Source organism: Panicum virgatum, chromosome 9K (assembly GCF_016808335.1).
Source record: "Panicum virgatum strain AP13 chromosome 9K, P.virgatum_v5, whole genome shotgun sequence".
Taxonomy (NCBI): Eukaryota; Viridiplantae; Streptophyta; class Magnoliopsida; order Poales; family Poaceae; genus Panicum; species Panicum virgatum.
In genome coordinates this window covers 22,863,427-22,882,628 of record NC_053144.1, presented here as the reverse complement: position 1 = coordinate 22,882,628, position 19,202 = coordinate 22,863,427, and the positions used below count along the sequence as shown (strand labels likewise).

At 49.6% G+C, this 19,202-nt stretch overlaps 1 protein-coding gene and 1 pseudogene across 2 annotated transcripts; one reads left to right on the top strand and one right to left on the bottom strand.

The window, feature by feature from the left end:
- Positions 1 to 9,088: 9,088 nt before the first annotated feature.
- LOC120650825 (nucleolin 2-like) lies at positions 9,089 to 14,467 on the top strand. 2 transcript variants are annotated; one of them, XM_039928113.1, is made up of 17 exons: positions 9,089 to 9,230; positions 9,642 to 9,740; positions 9,849 to 10,003; positions 10,615 to 10,695; positions 11,449 to 11,550; positions 11,666 to 11,752; positions 11,835 to 11,945; positions 12,025 to 12,084; positions 12,389 to 12,466; positions 12,542 to 12,652; positions 12,734 to 12,825; positions 12,905 to 13,022; positions 13,180 to 13,268; positions 13,371 to 13,461; positions 13,546 to 13,637; positions 13,745 to 14,049; positions 14,214 to 14,467. In XM_039928113.1, exons 2-17 carry the CDS (start codon positions 9,659 to 9,661, stop codon positions 14,243 to 14,245), a joined length of 1,686 nt encoding a protein of 561 aa, XP_039784047.1. In that variant the 5' UTR covers positions 9,089 to 9,230; positions 9,642 to 9,658; the 3' UTR covers positions 14,246 to 14,467. The 2 variants fall into 2 exon arrangements, with proteins under 2 accessions (XP_039784047.1, XP_039784046.1); XM_039928112.1 differs by having other exon boundaries at positions 9,095 to 9,230; positions 12,716 to 12,825.
- Positions 14,468 to 14,579: 112 nt separating this feature from the next.
- On the bottom strand, positions 14,580 to 18,106 carry LOC120650826 (annotated as a pseudogene).
- Positions 18,107 to 19,202: the final 1,096 nt, after the last annotated feature.

The following is a 19,202-nucleotide window of genomic DNA, read 5'->3' as shown; positions in this document are numbered from 1 at the left end:
CACCCCCCTGGGTGCCACTAAAGCTATAGCGTCAGTTAACTTTGAGTTAGAAGCAATTCCATGCAGTCCCGAGTTGTTCCCGCACCTCTGCCTGCTCAACTGCCGGGACCTGAGTCCACTGTTCGCACCCTCGACCCGACATCCTTCTGACTTTGATTTTACACATGAATTTGCCATGGTTATCCATAGAGCAAAGCAAAATTACTTCCCCGACATTAAGATCTGGCTAGAGAGTGTTTCCTAGATCTAGCCTGATCATTGAGATTCTCTCCTCTATACCATATTCTACTGCACTCATTCATCCTCTATACTTCTACTCTACACCAACTACCAGAAGAGGGACCCACTTGTCAGATTTATTAAATCCCCCCCCACAACCCAACCGGCGGCCACTCCACTCTCTCTCCCTCGTTCCCTCCTCCCCCTCCCTCCCTTTTCCGTCCTCCCTGCTCCACAACGTCGGCGGTGGAGGCCACCACACCGCGCCCCGCTTCAGCCCGCACCGAGCTGGCCCGCGCGGAGGCCATGACCGCAGGCCGCCGGCGCCGGCGCCGGCGCCGCCCCCGGTCTCTCTCTCTCTCTCTCTCTCTCTCTCTCTCCGGAGTGCGCGCCAGAGCTCCCTCCCTCTCCGCCTTCTGCTCCCATCCGGCGGCGGCCGGATCTAGGCGCCGGCGGCGGCGGAGGCCACGCGGCCCTCCCTCCCAACGTGGGCGGCGCGCAGTGGGACAGCGAGCTCTGGAGCGAGGATCCATGGTGTGGCGGCCGGATCCACCCCGACGCGGGGCCATGGCGGCGGCCCATTTCCTCCTTCCTTCTCGTTGGCGCAGAGGTCGCGGGGCCTGGCGCGGTCCTCCTCCCTCCCCGGCGCCCCCTCCTCCCTCCTCCATCCTCGCTCCTCCCTCCTCGGCGAGATCCGGCACGGGGCCATGGCGTCCAAGCGGAGCGGCGGCAGGCGAGCAGGGCACAGCGCGGCGGCCGTCCCCGGCGCGGCAGGAGAGCAAGGCGAGCAGGGCGGCGTCGCCCCTCCCTCGAGCTCGGCGGCGGTGGTGTGGGGCAGCCGCGGCGGGGCATCCATGGCTCGGCAGCTGCAGCGGGCCGAGGCCAAGGGATGCGCGGTGCGTGGCCGGGCTCGAGCTCTGCCGTGCTGTCCGAGCATGGGCGCGAGAGCAGGGTGGCGGGCCCGCGCCAGGTGCCACGTCCCCCGATAGAGGAGATCCTCTACTTCCCTAGCAATAGAGAAAACCGGATGGTCCTGGATGACAGCGTACCTCTTAGAGGACGCCGCTGAAGAGGATTTTTCCTCTATCCGTGTACTAGAGGAACGCATCTAGTATGCCGGTGTGAACAGCCTAAGCCCTGCTCTAAGTGCGGAGTAGCTGAAGCGCCAGCTCTGCCTGCAGTGCCGATGTGGCCCCTATACCTGTCATGTGCAGAGCTTAAGTTGCCGGAGCTGCACGCCGCCGGCCTCCTGACCGCAACCTCCGCCTGGTGCGGTGGCCACGCGGCACCCACGATGAGCCCCTGCCGCGTTATGCTGCCTGCCATGTTGGTTGGCTGGCTATGCAGAGCCGTTGACTGGCTTCACAGCAGTGGCGACGGCGACGAAGCTCAGTGCGGCGCTGGACATGATTGCCCGAGCGCGAGCACGACACCGTTGCACATGACGATTTAGGATATCCAGATAGGCTCCGCTACTAACCAGCAATCCAGCATACAAGGAACTACGGGCTTTTGGCGGTCAATAAAGTGCTGAGATGTTGCTACTAAGGTCCTGTTTGTTTCAAAGGACTTATGCAAAAGTCTCAGAAACTTATGGATCTAAACAAACAAATAGGTGGGATTTTTTTGGATCTAAAAGTCCCTTAAAGTCTAAAATAAAAAAGACTCACAAGAGAAGCTAATTCAGACTTTTTCCCTAAGATTCCAACCTACCCCTCCCCCGGTCCCACATGTCCTCCCGCACCCGCGCCTCCACCCGTGAGGCCGTGACCCGGTGTGCTGTGCATGCATGCAGCTGCATGCAGCCGGTGTGCTGTGCATGCAGCAGGCGCATGAAGGGCAGAGAGTGCATGCATTCTAGGGGTACTTTTGTATTTTAGAGCTCATTTAATGACTTTTAGTCCCTCTAAGTCCCTTAACCAAACAGGGTGGGGCTAAAAATTTAGCCCAGGGACTTTTTTAAGCTCATGGACTTTTTCTAACCAAACAGGGTCTAACTGCTCCCTCAGTTTCAAATTATAGTTGGTTTTATTTTTTATCTCAATTTGACCACTCATCGTATTCAAAATTTTATGCAAAATATCACTTCTTTCTTTGTGGATTGCATTATTAATGAGATTCTTCAAGAATAACTTAAACTTAATGATGTTTGCGCAAATTTTTTTGAACAAGATGATTAGTCAAATTTAGGATAAAAAAGTCAAATAAACTATAATTTGGAACGAAAAGAGTAGTAGAGAAGGACGGATAGGGTTGCAACGGTTGTACTATGTAGGGGATGAAAATATAAAATTAATGGTAATGAAGGGAACCTCTAATGTCTAATGGTACTGAAGGGATTGTTATAGATTGTTTATGGTATGGAAGGAATTTTCTCTAGTTTTAAAGTTGTAATAATAGCTAAAAAACTTCATCGTATTAAAATTCACGTAATCTCCCTTCTCATAAATTTAATGTCACGTCATTGTTTTTATCTAGTGCCATGTCACTTAGCGAGGTTGTCTCTGAAAACATTTACTCGAATGGAGGGAGAGAATTTTATTGGGTCATCATACATTTCCTTGAGCTGGATCTTGAAATCTTGGCGTTGGTCCTCCGGTAGGTCATAGTACTTAATGTCCATGGCGTTTTTGGGATCGACATTGGACTTGTCTTGATCTTCGGCCATGCGTGCCGATGAAGCCTTTTTCTTCCCAGCAGAGTCGCCAAAAGTATGTTGATGCAAATTGGGTCAACACACGAAGTGTTAGAACGCATGGATTGCAATCCATCGTCATAGAACCGTACCTATGAATCAGGAGCCCCCGTGCGAAATATATAATGGGGCCTAAAAATATTTGAAATACGGCACAAACAAAGCATACTTTTAATTTCAATATACATTATTTAAGCTAAAACGGTAAAGATAGTGCCAAAGCAATAAACTTACCAATGTTATGCTAAAAAGCATCATCCTTTTAGTATTTCTTGAAATGAAATCTTTAACTATATTTTCATACTTAATAATCTCCAAGATATCACTTTCAAGTGCTATTATTACCAATGCATTAAGTCTTTCTTGTGTTATAGTAGCTTGCTAGTAGAATTTCAACAACTTCAGTTTAGAAAAGCTCCTTTCTGCGGAAGCAACACTCACACGGTTGGTTAACAAAATCATGTAAACAAAAACACATTTACTGTAGCATGGCTTTAGTGGGTCTTTTATTTTTTTCTATAGTTAATTAACTAATAATTACATGACTTGGGGGCCCTGTGCGGGTGTTCACCCTGCCCTTTAATGTATGGGCCTGAATCGTCACCGACGATCTCCTCGCGCCAACCGGTCAGACCGCCTGGCTCGACTGGTACTGTTCCTTTAGAGAAATCGCGTAATCTAAAACACTCAAGCTCGGGAGGGATCCTATTGGAGCTCGAAGATCTAAGGTTGTTCTGAGATCGGCGGGCCACTCAGAACGCCCTGAAACGCTGTAGAAACGCAAGAAGAACATTAAAGAGGTTGGAAAAACTAGGTTTTGAAGAGATAAAAAGTAGGTGACAAATGTTTGATTTGATTATGGTTAATCCTCAATTGCCCTTAGCCTTCATATATATAGGTCGGGGAAGGGGTACACGAATATTTTTGCAAAATGACTCTCAACAAAAACCCTAAATCTACTCAGATTACACAGGCCAGACCGGTTTGACCGATCAGCCTCAATATTTGTCAATTTTGGTTATCAACACATGCTGGCGAGCTATGCAGAGCTGTGGACTGGCTTCACAGCAATGTCGACAGCGACGAAGCTCAGCGCGCTGCTGGACATGGTTGCCCGTGTGCGAGCACGGCACTGTTACACATGACGATTTAGGATATCCAGATAAGCTCCGCTACTAAGAGCATCTACAACGAACTCTTCAAAACAAACTAGCCAAATTTCTATTTAGCTAAGATTTACTTCTGCATTGTGTCCATTTATTGAACTCTCCCCCTCCACACACACATTCACGCTATCCTTTCTCGCTCACCTTCCCTCACGTTCTTCTTCCTCTCGCTCAAAGCTTCTCTCACGGCCGAACTCCCTTCCAACCCGAAATTCGCCACCACCACTCGTGTGTTCTTCAATTCCTTGCACCTGTAGTTTCCCCAACCCTCTAGCAAGCCATTTAAGCCATTCCTAGTCCAAACCCTTCAGCAGAGCTGCCTCACCACCATCGCCTTCTTCTTCAGCCCGCTGCCGCAAAGAAAGAACTGGGCCGCTAGTGAGCTCTGGTTTCCAAGTTTTTGGTGAGCATGGGTCAGTCAGGAGAGGTTTTGCTGCGTATGGTTGGTGCCAAAGTCGTTTGTTCACCATTTCTGGATCCTGGGTGGTCGGAATGCAAGCATGCTGTGGTGACCGTGCTGTGGCCGAGGGGACCGCTGTTGGGCCCTAGGCTTCGGCTATCGCATGGCCCGGCCAGTGCCTCAGGCGCGTTTCTAGGGAGGCGCTGGCTCTCCCCGAGTCGCTGGCCAGCAAGGGAAGGCACTGCAGAGGTTAGTCACCGTGGCCGTCCCTCACCGGAGCAGGGACTGCCGCTGCTAGCCTCTGTCCTTGGGGTAAGGGGAAAATTGAGGGAACTTGGGGCCTTACCGCCTAGGGGCGCCCGTCGCCCGGGCCCCGTTGCCGGCAAGGCAGCCGGCGCCAAGCTAGCCGCCGTGGGTTGAAGCTTCGGACGGGGCGAGCCAGGCCAAACGGATGAAGGCCAGTTGGGATATAAATGGATCGGATACATATGGATATTATTGATATCGTATTTGTTTTTATATTTGTGTTCGAATATGGAGTCGGATACGTATATTGTTAGTTTTGTCGGGTAGGATTGTAATGGATATCGACATCTTCAAAATATAACTTTTGATCATTTGGGTACAGACCAGTTATGGATATTGAATACTCGGAATCAGATATGGACGAATAAAAATCCTTTCAGACCGAATCGAATTCGAATATGGTGGGGAAATATCCATACCCCCTAGAGGCGAGGTAGCATGGAGGGAAGGACGGGAGGGCGGATGATGACCGATGCCCGCTCAGTATAGATGCCGAGTGGGGAGGCTAGGATAGCGAACGGAATACCGAGGTAAGCATTATACAGAGACGGTTCGATTCATATTTTATCTCTCCCTTTTTCTTTTTTTCCCTTTCTCTCATTTTCCCTTTTCTTTTTCTTTTTCCGCCCTCTCTCTCCTTCCTCCCTCTCCTCTGCCGCGCTCTCGCGCACGCGCGCTGCCCGAGCAGAGCAGCTCGACACCGCCGTGCCCCTAGCGCCGGCCGGGCCCTACCTCAGCCGCGCCATTACTTCGCCACTGCTACGCGCCACCATCTCTCCCTGCTCGTCTCGTCGCTCGTGCCGCCCACCCGCAGAGCCGCGTATGGCGCCCGCCATTGTCGCCGGCCGCTCCTGTGCACGCCCACGCGCAGCACGCGCGGCACTGTTCCACGCGCCCCGGATGCCCGCCGTGCCGCTCGCGCCTGCCCGAGCCGTCCCGTCACCCGGATGCCGGCCTCGCCGCCTGCGCCGCCGCGCCGCGACACCGAGCGCCATTAAGGCTCGCAGCGCCACTCGCCGGCCTCCACCGCACGCCGACCGCTCCACCGCCTTTCCTCGCCTATAAAGAGACCCTCCGCGTCGCCCTCGAGCTCTGCAAGCCGCCCAGCCCCCACGCGCCCCTCCTGAGCCGTGCATCGCCGCCGCCGCTAGCGCCTCCACTCGCCACCGCCGGCCTTCGTGGCCAAGCCGCCTCGCTTCATCCCAACCCAAGGTGAGTAGGGGGATAGGATCCTCTCGCCCTACGACCCCTTTTCCCCTAGCCCCGGCCGCCGCCAGGCCCTGCAGTGCCGCAGCCGCACCGGCTAGAGCCGCCCGCCGCCATGGCTCCCCTCCCTGCGGGCCTCCTTCCCTGAAATCGAGGGGGGGATCGAACCCCCGCACCTCCCTACCCCTTTTCCCCCTCCTCCCAGCCACCACTGTGGCCCAGGGCCGCTAGCCAGGCGCCGCCGGCAACCGTCCCTCCCTTCCTCTGTTTCCCGTGGAGGGAGGAGGAAGAAGGTGGCTTTTCGCCACAAAACCCCCTGCCTTTTTCTCTATTCTATTAAGAACCCTCCCACCTCTCTAGTACTTTTACAAAAGAGACCTTCATATTTTCCCTATTCACAAATAAACCCTCCACCTTTAAACATAATTCTTATTATACCCCTGCCCCTTTTCAGAGTAACCCATGTATTTCTAGAAATTACAATCAAGTCCTTCCCTTTCCAAAACTAATTACTAAGAAGTCCCCTGAACCCCGGTTTAACCCTGAACCCCTCTTTAACTCGTCATTTCATGCGCCAAAAATCCTCCGATCGACCTGAAACTTTGCCCCGCCATTTAAAATATAATTTTGGCTGCCATTAGAAAACCACCCAAAAATATTACTCCTGTCTCCATATCTTAATTGTTTCTGATTCGAGCTCAATGATAAAATCTTTATTTTTTTTTCTTGATTGTGTGCTTGCTTGTGTGCGTCGTAGATCACAGTGTGAACGAGGGAGAACCTATTGATGAGCAGTACTGCGAACAAGTGAACGAGGACCAGTACCGCGACCCCGAACCCGAAGGACAGTACCTCGATCAAGACTTTCCGGAAGGCTTTGAGAACGGCAAGTTCAATCTCATCCTTTGATGCATGTTTTGTCCCAGTTTTATAAACACAACCTAGTGGCCTGTTTTACAAAACTGCATATGTTTTGCCTGCTGAAAATATGGTTGGATAGCCACCCCTTGATTTGTTATAACCATTCCTTGACCACCTAGATTAATGTCTGAATATGATTTATTCTATTTGGATGTTAATCGCTACTAGAACGCTTAGGACCTCGAACACGGTACCACTTGTTTTATAAAAAGAAAATATGTGAGTGTGTGGGAAGGAAAAATGTGGAATTTTCGAAAAGATGAGTTTAGACAGGATGGATGACACTTCTGTGTGAATTGCCAAATGGTGTGCTTGTACCTGTGTGGTTGAGCAAGGAATGGAGATATCCATCTTGTCACAATTAAGGACCGAGTTGGTGTGTCATCTTGCCTAACTCCACTATCGTGCAAACCACTCGACCGTTGTATGGACAACGGCTTAGCATAAACCCCACTAGTTAGTCTGATAGTCATCAGGAGAGCTGAGAGCAACGGGTGATCAAGAAGAAGGGATAAGCTCTGTGTGACTTATGCCCCGGTTAAACCTCGGTGATAGGTCGACGACCCCTTGGTGGATCCCGTGGTGGCTAGTCAGGTCTAACTAAGGTGGGTAATGGCTTTGTTGGGATCTGCACCGACACTAAGGTGATCGTGCAGTGGTACACCGCTTGTGGGTAAAGTTGCACACCTCTGCAGAGTATAAAATCTATTCGAATAGCCGTGCCCACGGTACTGGGCGAGTTACGGTTTGGTCACACTAGTATTTTTTCTGGGAATGGATGGGTTGGCATGAGTTATTTTGGAAAAGTGTCCGGCAGTTGTGCCGTATGCTACGGCGGATGAGGAGTTTGGTAGCAATTTAAAACTTGGATCCTGTGTGGATCAACCCCACGTATACTCAGTACAAGATAATTGCTTTTAAAAACCCCTTTCTTTCAAATAAATCCCTGCATAAAAATTAGCTTTCCGCAAATTAAACCCTAACCTTATCCTTGATTTACCCGGTGCATTATAATTCTGTTTATACCCCATCCGTGGGTGTGATTGGACTTGCTAAGTACGTTTGTACTCACCCCATTCTTAATTTTTACAGAGGAAGATCCAGACTTCGTTCCCGAAGACGTTGAGTAGGGGTTCCGTCCTGCACCCAACCTTGCCTGTGGATAGGGTCACCCGCAGGAAACTCCGTATGTCGCAAGACTCTGATGACCTCTTCGTAGTTAATGTCATTATGTGGGTTTTAGTTGTTATCCTCGCGATAGTGGCGCTTCACTGTCCATTACCGCGTAGAGTTGTACGGTGATGTACCATCTGATGTAATAAATGTGTTATCAGCCTCCTGGGACTGATATTTGTATCACATTTAAGTCTTCTCTTATGAGGGGACATTTCATGAAGTAGGGTTGTACGGTGAAAAGGTTAGCGGTAGTGGTATGCATGGGAAGAAAATATAAAATCAATGGCAATAAAGGGAATCTCTTATTTCTAATGGCATTGAAGGTATTGCTATAGATTTTAACGGCAAGAAGGAATTTTCTCTAGTTTTAAAGTCTTAGTAGCTAGAAAAAATTCGTCATATGAAAATTCAAGTCTTCTCCCTTCTCATAAGTTTAATGTCACGTTATTGTTTTTATCTAGTGCCATGTCACTTAGTGATTTACTCGAATGGAGGGAAAGAGTTTTATTGGGTCATATCACCTCATGCGGGTGATGTTTATTTGTAGGATAATATTTTAAACTTGAATTTGCGATGTGAAATATTTATCTTCTTTTTTTGAGTGGGTGAAATATTTATTTTCAGTGCAGTAGGAGATTGTATTGATCACCGGATCGTTTCCATCCGGAGGTCCGGACGAAGGTTTTTTTTTTTTTTAAGGAAGAGTTACGGACGGAGGTGGTGTAAAACAGGCTGGTTATGCCTAACTTAGTTTGCAGACGGTGGTAAGATTTCTGGCCCACGAAGGCCCATCGTTCTAGGTTCATATGAAAATATCCAATAACTTTACATTTGAACCCATATGAAAGTGTTATATTCACATAACGTTGCACCTAAACGACTCCGCGAGGAGGATTGCATACTGCAACTGAATATCGACTCATAGTGGGGTGAAATGCAAAAGTAGCGCTTCTCCAGACATGGTATAAAAGCTGCGCGCCGCTCCCCAAACCCACCCTTAAACCCTCCAGTCTGAGACCCGGCAGGAACCCTAACCTTCCCCCCCCCCCCCCCCCCCCCCCCCCCCCGAGCCGCCGCCAGACCACCCCGCCGCTTCTCCTTCCACCTCTTCTCGCGCCGGCGTCCGTATCTCCTGCGCTCGGTAAGGAACCCTACCCCCTGATTGCTTGATTGAATCTCTCGTTCTATTCCGCGGGATCATGGCGTCGTCTCGAGCACTCGAATCCGATTATTCCGTTCTCCCCAATCGGTCCAATTCGCTGCGGGTAGCAGGTTAGCTTGCTTTGTGGTGGAGCGCGAGTAGCAGTTCATTATGACGTTTTGATTTTTTTTAGAAATCTGTTCTCGACCCTGTGTTTACTGACTAGTTACCACAAGTATTCGATTTTTTTTGTTTCTATTTCGTCAACGTGACCGATTGCCACGAGTGTTCTTGGTAACTTTCATGTTTCGCCTTTGTTATGATGGTCATAAGGAATGGGTTAGTTTTTAGTTTTTTCATTTGTTGCACTGCTGTTATGCATTATTCTTAATTTACCCATATTTTCTGCAGAGCTTAGCTGAGCTATTATGGGCAAGTCGGGCAAGAAATCCGTTGTTGCGGTTGCACCTGCTGCTGTCTCGGTCCCAGAGGGCAAGTCTGCAAAGAAGGGTATTGTTTTGATTAGTAGTGGGATAATTCTTTGTTAAGTTTGTTTTGCATGCTTTGTACATTTGTTATCCCATAGTGTGACAACATTTTTTTAATCTGAATGAACAGGGAAGAGAAATGCGGAAGATGAGATTGAGAAGGCAGTCAGTGCGAAGAAGCAAAAGACTGTACCTGTAAAGGTTGAGCCAGTGAAGAAGCAGCCCCCTCCCAAAAAAGTTGAGAGCAGTAGCTCTGAGGAAGATTCTGAAGATTCTGAAGATGAGGTACCACTGCTCTTTCCTTTTCAGCTCACTCGTCCCCTTCCATTAAAATCTTAAGTTATATGCTCCAACTCTGAAGATTAGTTTGCTTTACAATGCCACAATTGATTGCATGATATGTTTACTGTATTTTTTGTATTGCTGTTATTCGCTGCATGCTATTGGTTGATTAATTTGCTTTCTCTGACACTTTTTGAGAGCTATGCTTGCCTTTGCGGCAACCTGTACTTATCCATATTTTGTTGCAGTTGCCTTATTGACATATGTGAGACAATGTCTGATGCTATTTTTCAAACAAACAATTGCACAGAAATCTAATCCTCGAAGCCATTACTTGGAATCTGTATGCTGTTGTCAGGAAATCGAAAATTGAGATTCATTGGCTTTTAGAATATCCTTGACATTCACTCATTCGTTTGTTAGATGTTTGCATTATAGTTTCATGCTATTAATAGTTTAATACACAACATGGTTTTGCACATTTTGGCTTTTTCATTGGTATGCACTACAGAGAAAATTTTATGGCATTGGTGTGTGTGTCTTGTGTATGGATGAGATCTTTATGTTCTTTTGATTTTTATTTTTAGCTTACTAGAAAACGAAATCCTTTGCAGGTTAAGGTCCAGCCAAAGATGGCCTCAGATGATGATAGCAGTGACAGTGATGAGAGCAGCGACGAGAGCTCCTCAGATGATGTAAGCATTGTTCTCCTTCTTTTAGGGACTTCTTTCTCACCAATCGGTACTTATATTCTGTTCAATTAAGGAGCCTTCCAAAAGACCAGTTCCTTCAAATAAACCTCCAGCTGCTGCTGCTGGCAGCAGCAGCAGCAGCGAGGAGAGCAGTGATAGTGATGATAGCAGTTCTGATGACAAACCTGTTAAGAAGCCCACTACCCTTACAAAGAATCCTGCTGCAGTGGTTAGTAATGGTTCCAAAAAGGTTATGTCTGACAGCAGCAGCTCAGAGAGCAGCTCGGACGATGAATCTGATGAGGATGATGCAAGTATTTGCTGCCTATTTTATCTTCAAATGTGAATCTTGAATGTTCTTACCCGTTGTCTGCCCAGCCTACCTTTCTACATGAGCTTTTTATGGATAAATTATGTGCTTGTCTTGACTGTTGTCCTGTAAGTATCAAAATACTACTGTTTTCAAGGTTGATTTCAGCAGTGGTATGAAAGTATTTTCGTAAGTATTGTATTTGTTATCTTCCATGTTTTAGAACTGAACTGTATATACACATCTTTGATAAGCTAATATAACTTGAATGAATGTCCTGATTGTCTTTGTAAGATACATAATTATAAGGAACATACATGTAATGTTAGATCCTTGTACTAATGTGACACTTCTGTCCGGAATATCTATGCAGTTTCGCATCAGTCGTTGTGAACTCTTTTTGCATTTTTCCCCCCTGACATTTGTTGCACTTTCTTGCTTTTCAGAAGCCTGCTGCTCAGCTAAAGAAGCCGTCAGTTGCCACCGTGCAAAAGAAAACCCAAGAGTCTGATAGCTCTGACAGCGATTCCGATGATGAATCAGATGAGGTAATATGTTTGTGAATCCACATGCTGTGCTTGTACGTTGATTTGATTACCTTTGATAGGTGCTTGTGTTAAAAAATAATTTCAGTTGGAGTCCTGACATGATCAATTTCTTCAGGATTTGCCTGTTAAAGCTCCAGTAGTAGCCAAGAAAAAGGAAGAGTCGAGTGAGAGTTCTGAATCTGAATCTGAGTCCGAGGATGAGGTAGTAACGGCATAGGTTGGTGGAGGCTTCATACTAAAAAAACACACTTTCTAATAGAGCTGTATTTTTTATGTGCCTTCAGGATAACAATGCTAAAACAGTGAAGCCTGCAAAGGCTGCTGCTCCTAAGAAGAAAGAGGAATCTAGTGATAGCTCAGAATCTGACTCTGAGTCAGATTCGGATTCTGATGAAGTAGGTCACCCTATTTTTATCTACTCTTGTTAATTTTCTATTGTGCAAATTTTTAAATTCGTTTCAATCGTCTTTACAGCCTGAAAAACCTACTGATGCTGCAAAAATGCCTCTAGCAACAGATAACAAGAACAGACAAGTATGGTTTCTCTTGCTTGTGCCTTTGACCCACTTTATAAAGCATATATTGATTTAAAAAATTCAATGTCTATATTCAGTGTACAAAAGTTGCATCTTTTGGATTGCTTTTCAAATGGCTTTAGTACCATGTTGAGTTTGTAGCATTTGGCAGTATATCATAACTGAAACTAAACATGAAAAATATGCTTTGGGGGGCTTCCGGATCACAATATGCCTTTCAATGAAGTTAGTAGTTTCACTTGTCTGTGATATACATATTATATTGCTGCCACTCATTTCAAACTGTTTTTCTCTATCTTTAGTCCAGTGATGAATCTGATGATAGTTCTGATGAGAGTTCTGATGAAAGTGATGAGGAGCCTCCTCAAAAGAAGCCAAAGGTACTCTAATTTCATGTTCGCTCTGCCTTTGAATATTTTGTTTCACCTGCTTACTGTTCTTCTGGTGCTGCAAAGGCTGTCACTGAGGTTTCAAAGAAAGAAAGCAGCAGTGATGAAGAAGAAGATAGTGAAGAGGAAAGTGACGAACAGGCTAAAACTCCCAACACAAAATCGGCACAGAAAGAAGTATTTCTACAATCTAAACTATTCTATATTTTTGCTGTTTCGTATTAAATGGATGTTTGACAGGTGTATTATTTCTTCCAGGCCAAAACTCCTGCCAAAAACCATAGTCAGTCTGCTGGATCGAAGACGATTTTTGTTGGGAATTTATCCTACAGTGTAGATCGTGAACAAGTGTAAGTATTGGAGTGTGTCAATTTCTTTTTTTTCCCTTGAAATGTGTTGTCACTAACATCTATTTTCCACATCCTTTAGTAAGCAATTTTTTGAGGAGGCTGGTGAGGTTGTAGACGTTCGTTTGCCTACTTTCGAGGATGGGCGCATGAGAGGCTATGGTCATGTTGAATTTGCTACAGCTGAAGCTGCTCAGAAGGTGAACAATCTGCTTACTAAATTGGTACTCAATGCAGCTTAGTCAACTTTTAGATCAGAAGACCTCACTGCTGTCAAGTTCTATTTGACACCAACAGGTTCTGACACTCGATGCATCCATGGAAGAATTTGTTAATAAACTCTTTCTCTCATCTTAGGCACTTGAATTTGCTAATCATGACCTGATGGGGCGGCCTGTGAGGGTTGACATTGCCGTTGAGAGGGGCGCGTACACTCCTGGCAGCGGGTGATTCTCTATCTCATCTTTGGTGGTTCTCCTATCGGGAATGGCCAATTCAGTGTATTACCAATCATTATCAATGCGGCCTGAGTTTAGTGTATTACTCAGGATGGACAATGGTTCTTTCCACAAATCTGCTCCAAGGTCAGGCAATACTGTATTTATTAAAGGCTTTAACACATCTAGTGGAGAGGATGAGGTAATTTTATGTTGCTTTTGTCATCATTGCTTTTCTATTTTCTCGAACAATTTCTCTTTATATCTGACATTGCTTCTTTGCTAGATCCGAAGCGCTCTTGAAGAACATTTTGGTTCTTGTGGAGAGATTGTTCGGATTTCAATTCCAAAGGATTACGAAACTGGTGCACCCAAAGGGTCTGTTGGCTTTTCACATATCAATTCTTTATGCTTAGGTTCAGCCCCTGTTTTGGGGCGTTTTCCAAAAGCTCCTTGTTGACATGAGGCTTTGCTTGGTTTTTTAGGATGGCGTACATGGACTTCAAGGATCCGGATTCCTTGAATAAAGCATATGAGCTGAATGGAACCGACCTTCATGGCTACAACTTGTATGTTGATGAGGCAAAGCCTAGGCCTGATAACAACAGAGATGGTGGCTTCAGTGGTGGCAGGCGTGGAAGTTTCAGTGGAGGAAGAGGGAGAAGTGACAGGGGCCGAGGTGGCCGTGGACGTGACGGAGGACGTGGACGTGGATTTGGTGGAAGGGGTGACAGAGGCCGTGGAGGTCGGGGCACTCCATACAAGCAGAGCGCTGGTACAGCTAGTACAGGTAAACTCTACTTTTACATCCCAGCTGTAAATTGCGTGTAGTATTCGTGTTTGTTTTAGCCGCTCAGATTTCTATCTGCTGTCAGAATAGCAAACTTGTTGAAGCTGTGTTTGTTTGGAACGCTTGATTTTTAATTGCTGTTACATGTGGTTCAAATTTTTCAGGAAAGAAGACAACATTCGGTGATGACGAGTGAAGCTTTGGCATGCGGCTATAGTGAAATGCGAACACCTTTTGTCTTGTACCCTGAAACTTATGTTATATGTTCGCCTATTTCGTGCTGTGATGCTGCATGCTTTGCAATTTTGACATTTTCTGAACCTATTCAGACATTAGTTATGAAAGTATCTCGTGGACGTGTGATCTGTCATGGTACTTGTGCATTGCAATTTTATGATGAGGGTAGTATGTTCTTTTATTCGGCCTTGTTGAAGTTTAGCTATTGAGATCTTGTGATTCCTGTGAAGTGTATGCAATGCGCTGGGGCAGTTGTGCACATCACACCCTGGAAAACAGTTCTTATTTTTTTTCCACTTTGAATTAATTTGAATTATCAATCTGCCGCTAACTAATGATCAATCCGAGTTAATCAAGCCTCGTGGTTTTGCAATCATGGCATGCAAATAAAAGAGAGCCTGTTTCTGTACAACTGCAGCTGGTTATCCTTGCGAAAGGCCTGATCGCGGCGAACGGCCTGTCGAGCACCGACAGCCTACGTGCAGAGAGCTCCTGGGCGTCGGGGTCCTCCCGGACGCAGGACAGAGCCACCACGACCGCGAACACGACCTGCCCGGCCACCTGCCCCGCCGGCGGGTCCAGCCTCTGATCCACCGCGTCCTTCAGCAGCATCGGCTCGCCGGCGGCGCGCCGCGAGTGCAGAGAGCTGATGAGCCCGCCCGGGTGCCTGCCCATCAGGATCTCCAGCGCCACGACGCCGAAGCTGTACACGTCGCACTTGGTCGTCACCCTCAGGTACGCCAGCTCTGCGGCCAAGAACACACAGTGAGCAGCAACCGCAGTGCACGGCACGATGCCGCTGCCATTGCGAGTTCCGCGCCTTTACCTGGCGCCATGTAGCCGTAGGAGCCGGCGACGCTGGTGCAGCCGGAGCGCCCCGGGGCGAGGAACCTCGCCGTGCCGAAGTCCGACACCCGCGGCTCGAAGTCCGGGCCCAGCAGCACGTTGTTGACGGTCACGTCGCTGTGGATCACCGGCGGCGAGCAGTCGTGGTGGAGGTACGCCAGCGCGTGCGCCAGCCCGGCGACGGCGCGCGCCCGCGCCGCCCAGTCGAACCGCTCGCAGCTGCTCCGCCCGGCGTGCCCGTACAGCACCTGCCCGAGGCTGCCCCGCTCCATCAGCTCGTACGCCAGGTACATGCCGCGCCCATGGCGCAGAACCCGTGCAGCCTCACGATGTTCCGGTGCCGGACGCGCGTCAGCGCCCGGACCTCGCTCTCGAAGCTCTTCTCGCTGACCCCCCAGCACGCGTCGCCGGACTCCGACGCGTCCAGCCGCTTGACGGCGAGGCTGCGCCCGCCGGGCAGGTCGGCCCGGTACACGCTCCCGAAGCTGCCCCGGCCGATGCAGTAGGCCTCGTTGAAGTGCTCCGTCGCCGCGAGGATGTCGCCGAACGAGACCTCCGCGTCCTTGCCCCAGACGGAAGCCGTCAGACTCAGAGCCACCGCGCTGCCGCTCGCCGTCGTGTCCGCGCAGTCTTTACCGGTCCGCCGCCTCCTGCGGGCCGGCGCGCACGCCGCCGCGGCAGCGGAGGCCAGCAGCAGCGCCGCGGCGGCGACCACGCCGGCGGCGACGATGATCTGCCGCCTCACGATGCGCCGTCTGGAGGCATCTCTGGTGATGGGATCCAGGCGACAAGAATCCAGGCCGGCGATGTCGCCGCACAGGCCCGGGTTGCCGCTAAGATCCAGCTCCTGCAGCGAGGCCATCTTTCCGAGCAGAGCCGGGACACTTCCGGTCAGGTTGTTATGGCTCAGGTTCAGGTGCCACACGTGGGCAAGCTTCGTCAGCTCCACCGGCACGCCGCCGTCAAGACGATTTCCGGACAGGTCCAGCCGTAGCATCCCAGTCACGTTCCCCATTGACAGAGGGATCTGTTCGGACAGCATGTTGTGACTCAAATCCAATTTGAGCAGTGGCAGTTCTCCAAGCTCCGGCGGTATCGTTCCGGTCAGACGATTCGATGCGAGGCTCAGGTCTTCCAGTGCAGTCATGGCGCTGTAACTGGCCGGAATCGTGCCGGTGATCTTGTTGCCGTCCAGGTGCAGGTACGAGAGGCTCTTCAACTGAGCCCAGTGCTCCGGGAGCTGGCCGTCGAACAAGTTCCCGGACAGGTCGAAGTAGTACATGTCAGGATGCGATCCCAAGATCTCTGACACGTCGTCGGACAAACGTTTCCTCGCCATCCGGAAGCGCACCAGCTTTGTGAGGTTACGGTAGCAAGCGGGCACGGTGCCGGAGAGGTGGTTGTCGTCAAGGCTAAGGTACCGGAGACGGGGCGTGCTGCACAGCCCCGCCGGCAGCCCGCCGGAGAACTTGTTGTTCGACATGCCCAAGATGGACAGGTTCCGGCCGAAATCCGATGGGATGGCGCCGGAGAACAGGTTGTCGAAGGCGACGACGCCGAGGAGGTTCGGTAGACGGGTGAGCTCGGCCGGCAGCTCGCCCTCCAGCATGTTGGTGTTGATGGAGAGCCTCTGCAGCGCCGTCATGTTCCCGAGCTCGTCGGGCAACCGGCCGGTGAGCTTGTTATCGTACAGCCTCAGGGTGGTGAGGCTCGTGAGGTTGCCGATCGTCCGGGGGATCGCGCCGGAGAACTCGTTCTCGGAGAGGTCCAGCACCGTGAGGCTTGTCAGCCTTCCGATGACGGGTGGGATCTCGCCGGAAAGGTTGTTGGTCGCCAAGGAGAGGAGCTCGAGTCTGGAAGCCGACGCGACCTCCGGGGGTATCCCGCCGGTGAAGCGGTTGCCGTCCGCCTGGAACACCCTGAGATCGGTCCAAGACGTGAAGTAGCCCGGCAGTATCTCGCCGGTGAGCATGTTCTTGGAGACGTTGAACTCCCGTACTCCGGTCAGCTTGGCCAGCGACGGCGGCAGCCCGCCGGAGAGATTGTTCCCGGCGAGGCCAATGACGGTGAGGTTGGTGCAGAGGCTAAGCTCGCCTGGAATCGTGGACTCCAGCTGGGTGAGGCTGACGTTGATGCGCTCCAGGGACAGGAGCTTGCCGAGAGCAGCAGGAATCGTGCCGCCCAACGGGTTGCTGGATAGCTCGAGCTCCGGTAGCCCGGAGAAGTTGCCGAGCGCTGCCGGTACGCCGCTGGCGAGATGGTTGGAGGCCAGGACAAGGCTCCGCAGCCTTGTCAACTTGGGGAGGCTCGCCGGTATTCCGCCGGCGAACTGGTTGGACGAGAGGTTGAGGAGCTCGAGGTTCGGCATGTGCGCCGGCAGCGTCGCCGGGATCGGGCCCGACAAGCTGTTGTTGGACAGATCGACGGACCGGACGCTGAGCAGCGGCGCGGGCACGTCGGACGGGAAGAGCGGCCCCGCCAGCGCGTTGAAGCTGAGGTTGAGGCTGGCGAGGCTGCTCAGCGACGCGAGGTCCAGCGCGCCGAGCGTGCCGGCGAGGCCCGCGCCGGCCACGTCCAGGGCCACGACGCGGCCGCGGGAGTCGCACGACACGCCGCGCCACGCGCATGGCGCGGCGGCGCCCACCGTGGAGCCGTTCGGCGACCACGAGGCGAGGGCGTCGGCCGGCGCCAGCAGGCTTGCCTTCCACCGCAGGAGCGCCTCGGCCTCGCCCCGCGCCGAGCCCGCTGGGCGCAGGGAGGACGACAGGAGCAGGATGAGGAGGAGCAGCAGGAGCGGACGCGACATGGCGGCGGCTGGGCTGGCGCGGCCTGCTGGACGGCGGCGATGCATCGACATTCTTGCGTCGTTGCTCGGCATACATGCCAATCAGCTTGAGTTTCCGGCGGCGCCGTCCAGGCGGTGCCACAAAAAATGGCGGGTCTAGCCTTCTCTGATCAGAAGTCGCACTGCGTTTCCTCTGTAGAGTATGCGCGCGCGATTGGGGAGCTGGGATGCTGGTTGGATCACAGCAACCAGCAGACTCTCTTATCTTAAGTTTAATTAAACGAATGCATTTCAGCGGGTCGTCGATGTGTCTATTCATTACGTACTATGTGATTGGACACCAATGCCATCGCACAAAGTGGCGTCCAACTCGCACCATTGCTATGCGGCCCTCGAGGAAAGAAAAGAAATTAGAAGCCTCCATTTCTATGCTACGACTCAACTATCAACTGTTCAAAAAATAGAAATCGTTCTTGAACAAAATTGTTTGCTATAAAAGCTATGAATGTTCTATCACAAAACAGAAAATGCTGTGAGAACAAAACAAAATATTCCATACACAAAACAAATGTTTTGAGAACAGAAATTGTTCTGAACAAATAAACTTGTTACGGAAAAGTATCATTCAAATATAAAAGTGTGCCCTACTCCCTCCTTTCTAAATAAGTGTTCATTTAGCCTTCAAATTTTGCTCCATGGAGAGTGTTCTTTTAAATTGTAGTAACATCCATCTAATTAAAGCAATATCAAATACAAAGAAAAAAATTTATGGAGAAGGGCATGGATTCAACCAAATGCTTAAGTAGGTCTTACTTTTCTGGTTCAAATGCATTTGCATTTATTGAGGATTTAGAAAACTAAATAAAAAATGTTGTTTTAATCATAACTACTATAGTTAATTAGGAGTAATATGTTTATTTTTCACTATTAGTAATGCATCTGAAATTTTTTAAATGATCATTTATTTTGGAACAGGGAGTGGTTTTGAAGAGTTCAACATCAGAAACACGATCAAAATTTGACTTTTATAATCACTTTGTAGATTATGGGATTTTTTTCTATTCCAACTCAATACACAAAATCTATATCGTGCGCTTTTTTGAGAAAATATCGTGCATATTCGACGGGACGATTTATAGCCCTGGCCAGTGAGAAAGAAGAAAGAAAAAACAGCTATAAAAAATCGTGTTTGATAAAAGGAACCGAAGTCTAGTGATTACAAGAGTCTCGGTAGTATATCAGGTCCTGGGTTTGACTTTCTGTGGAAGCGTATATTGTAGAATTT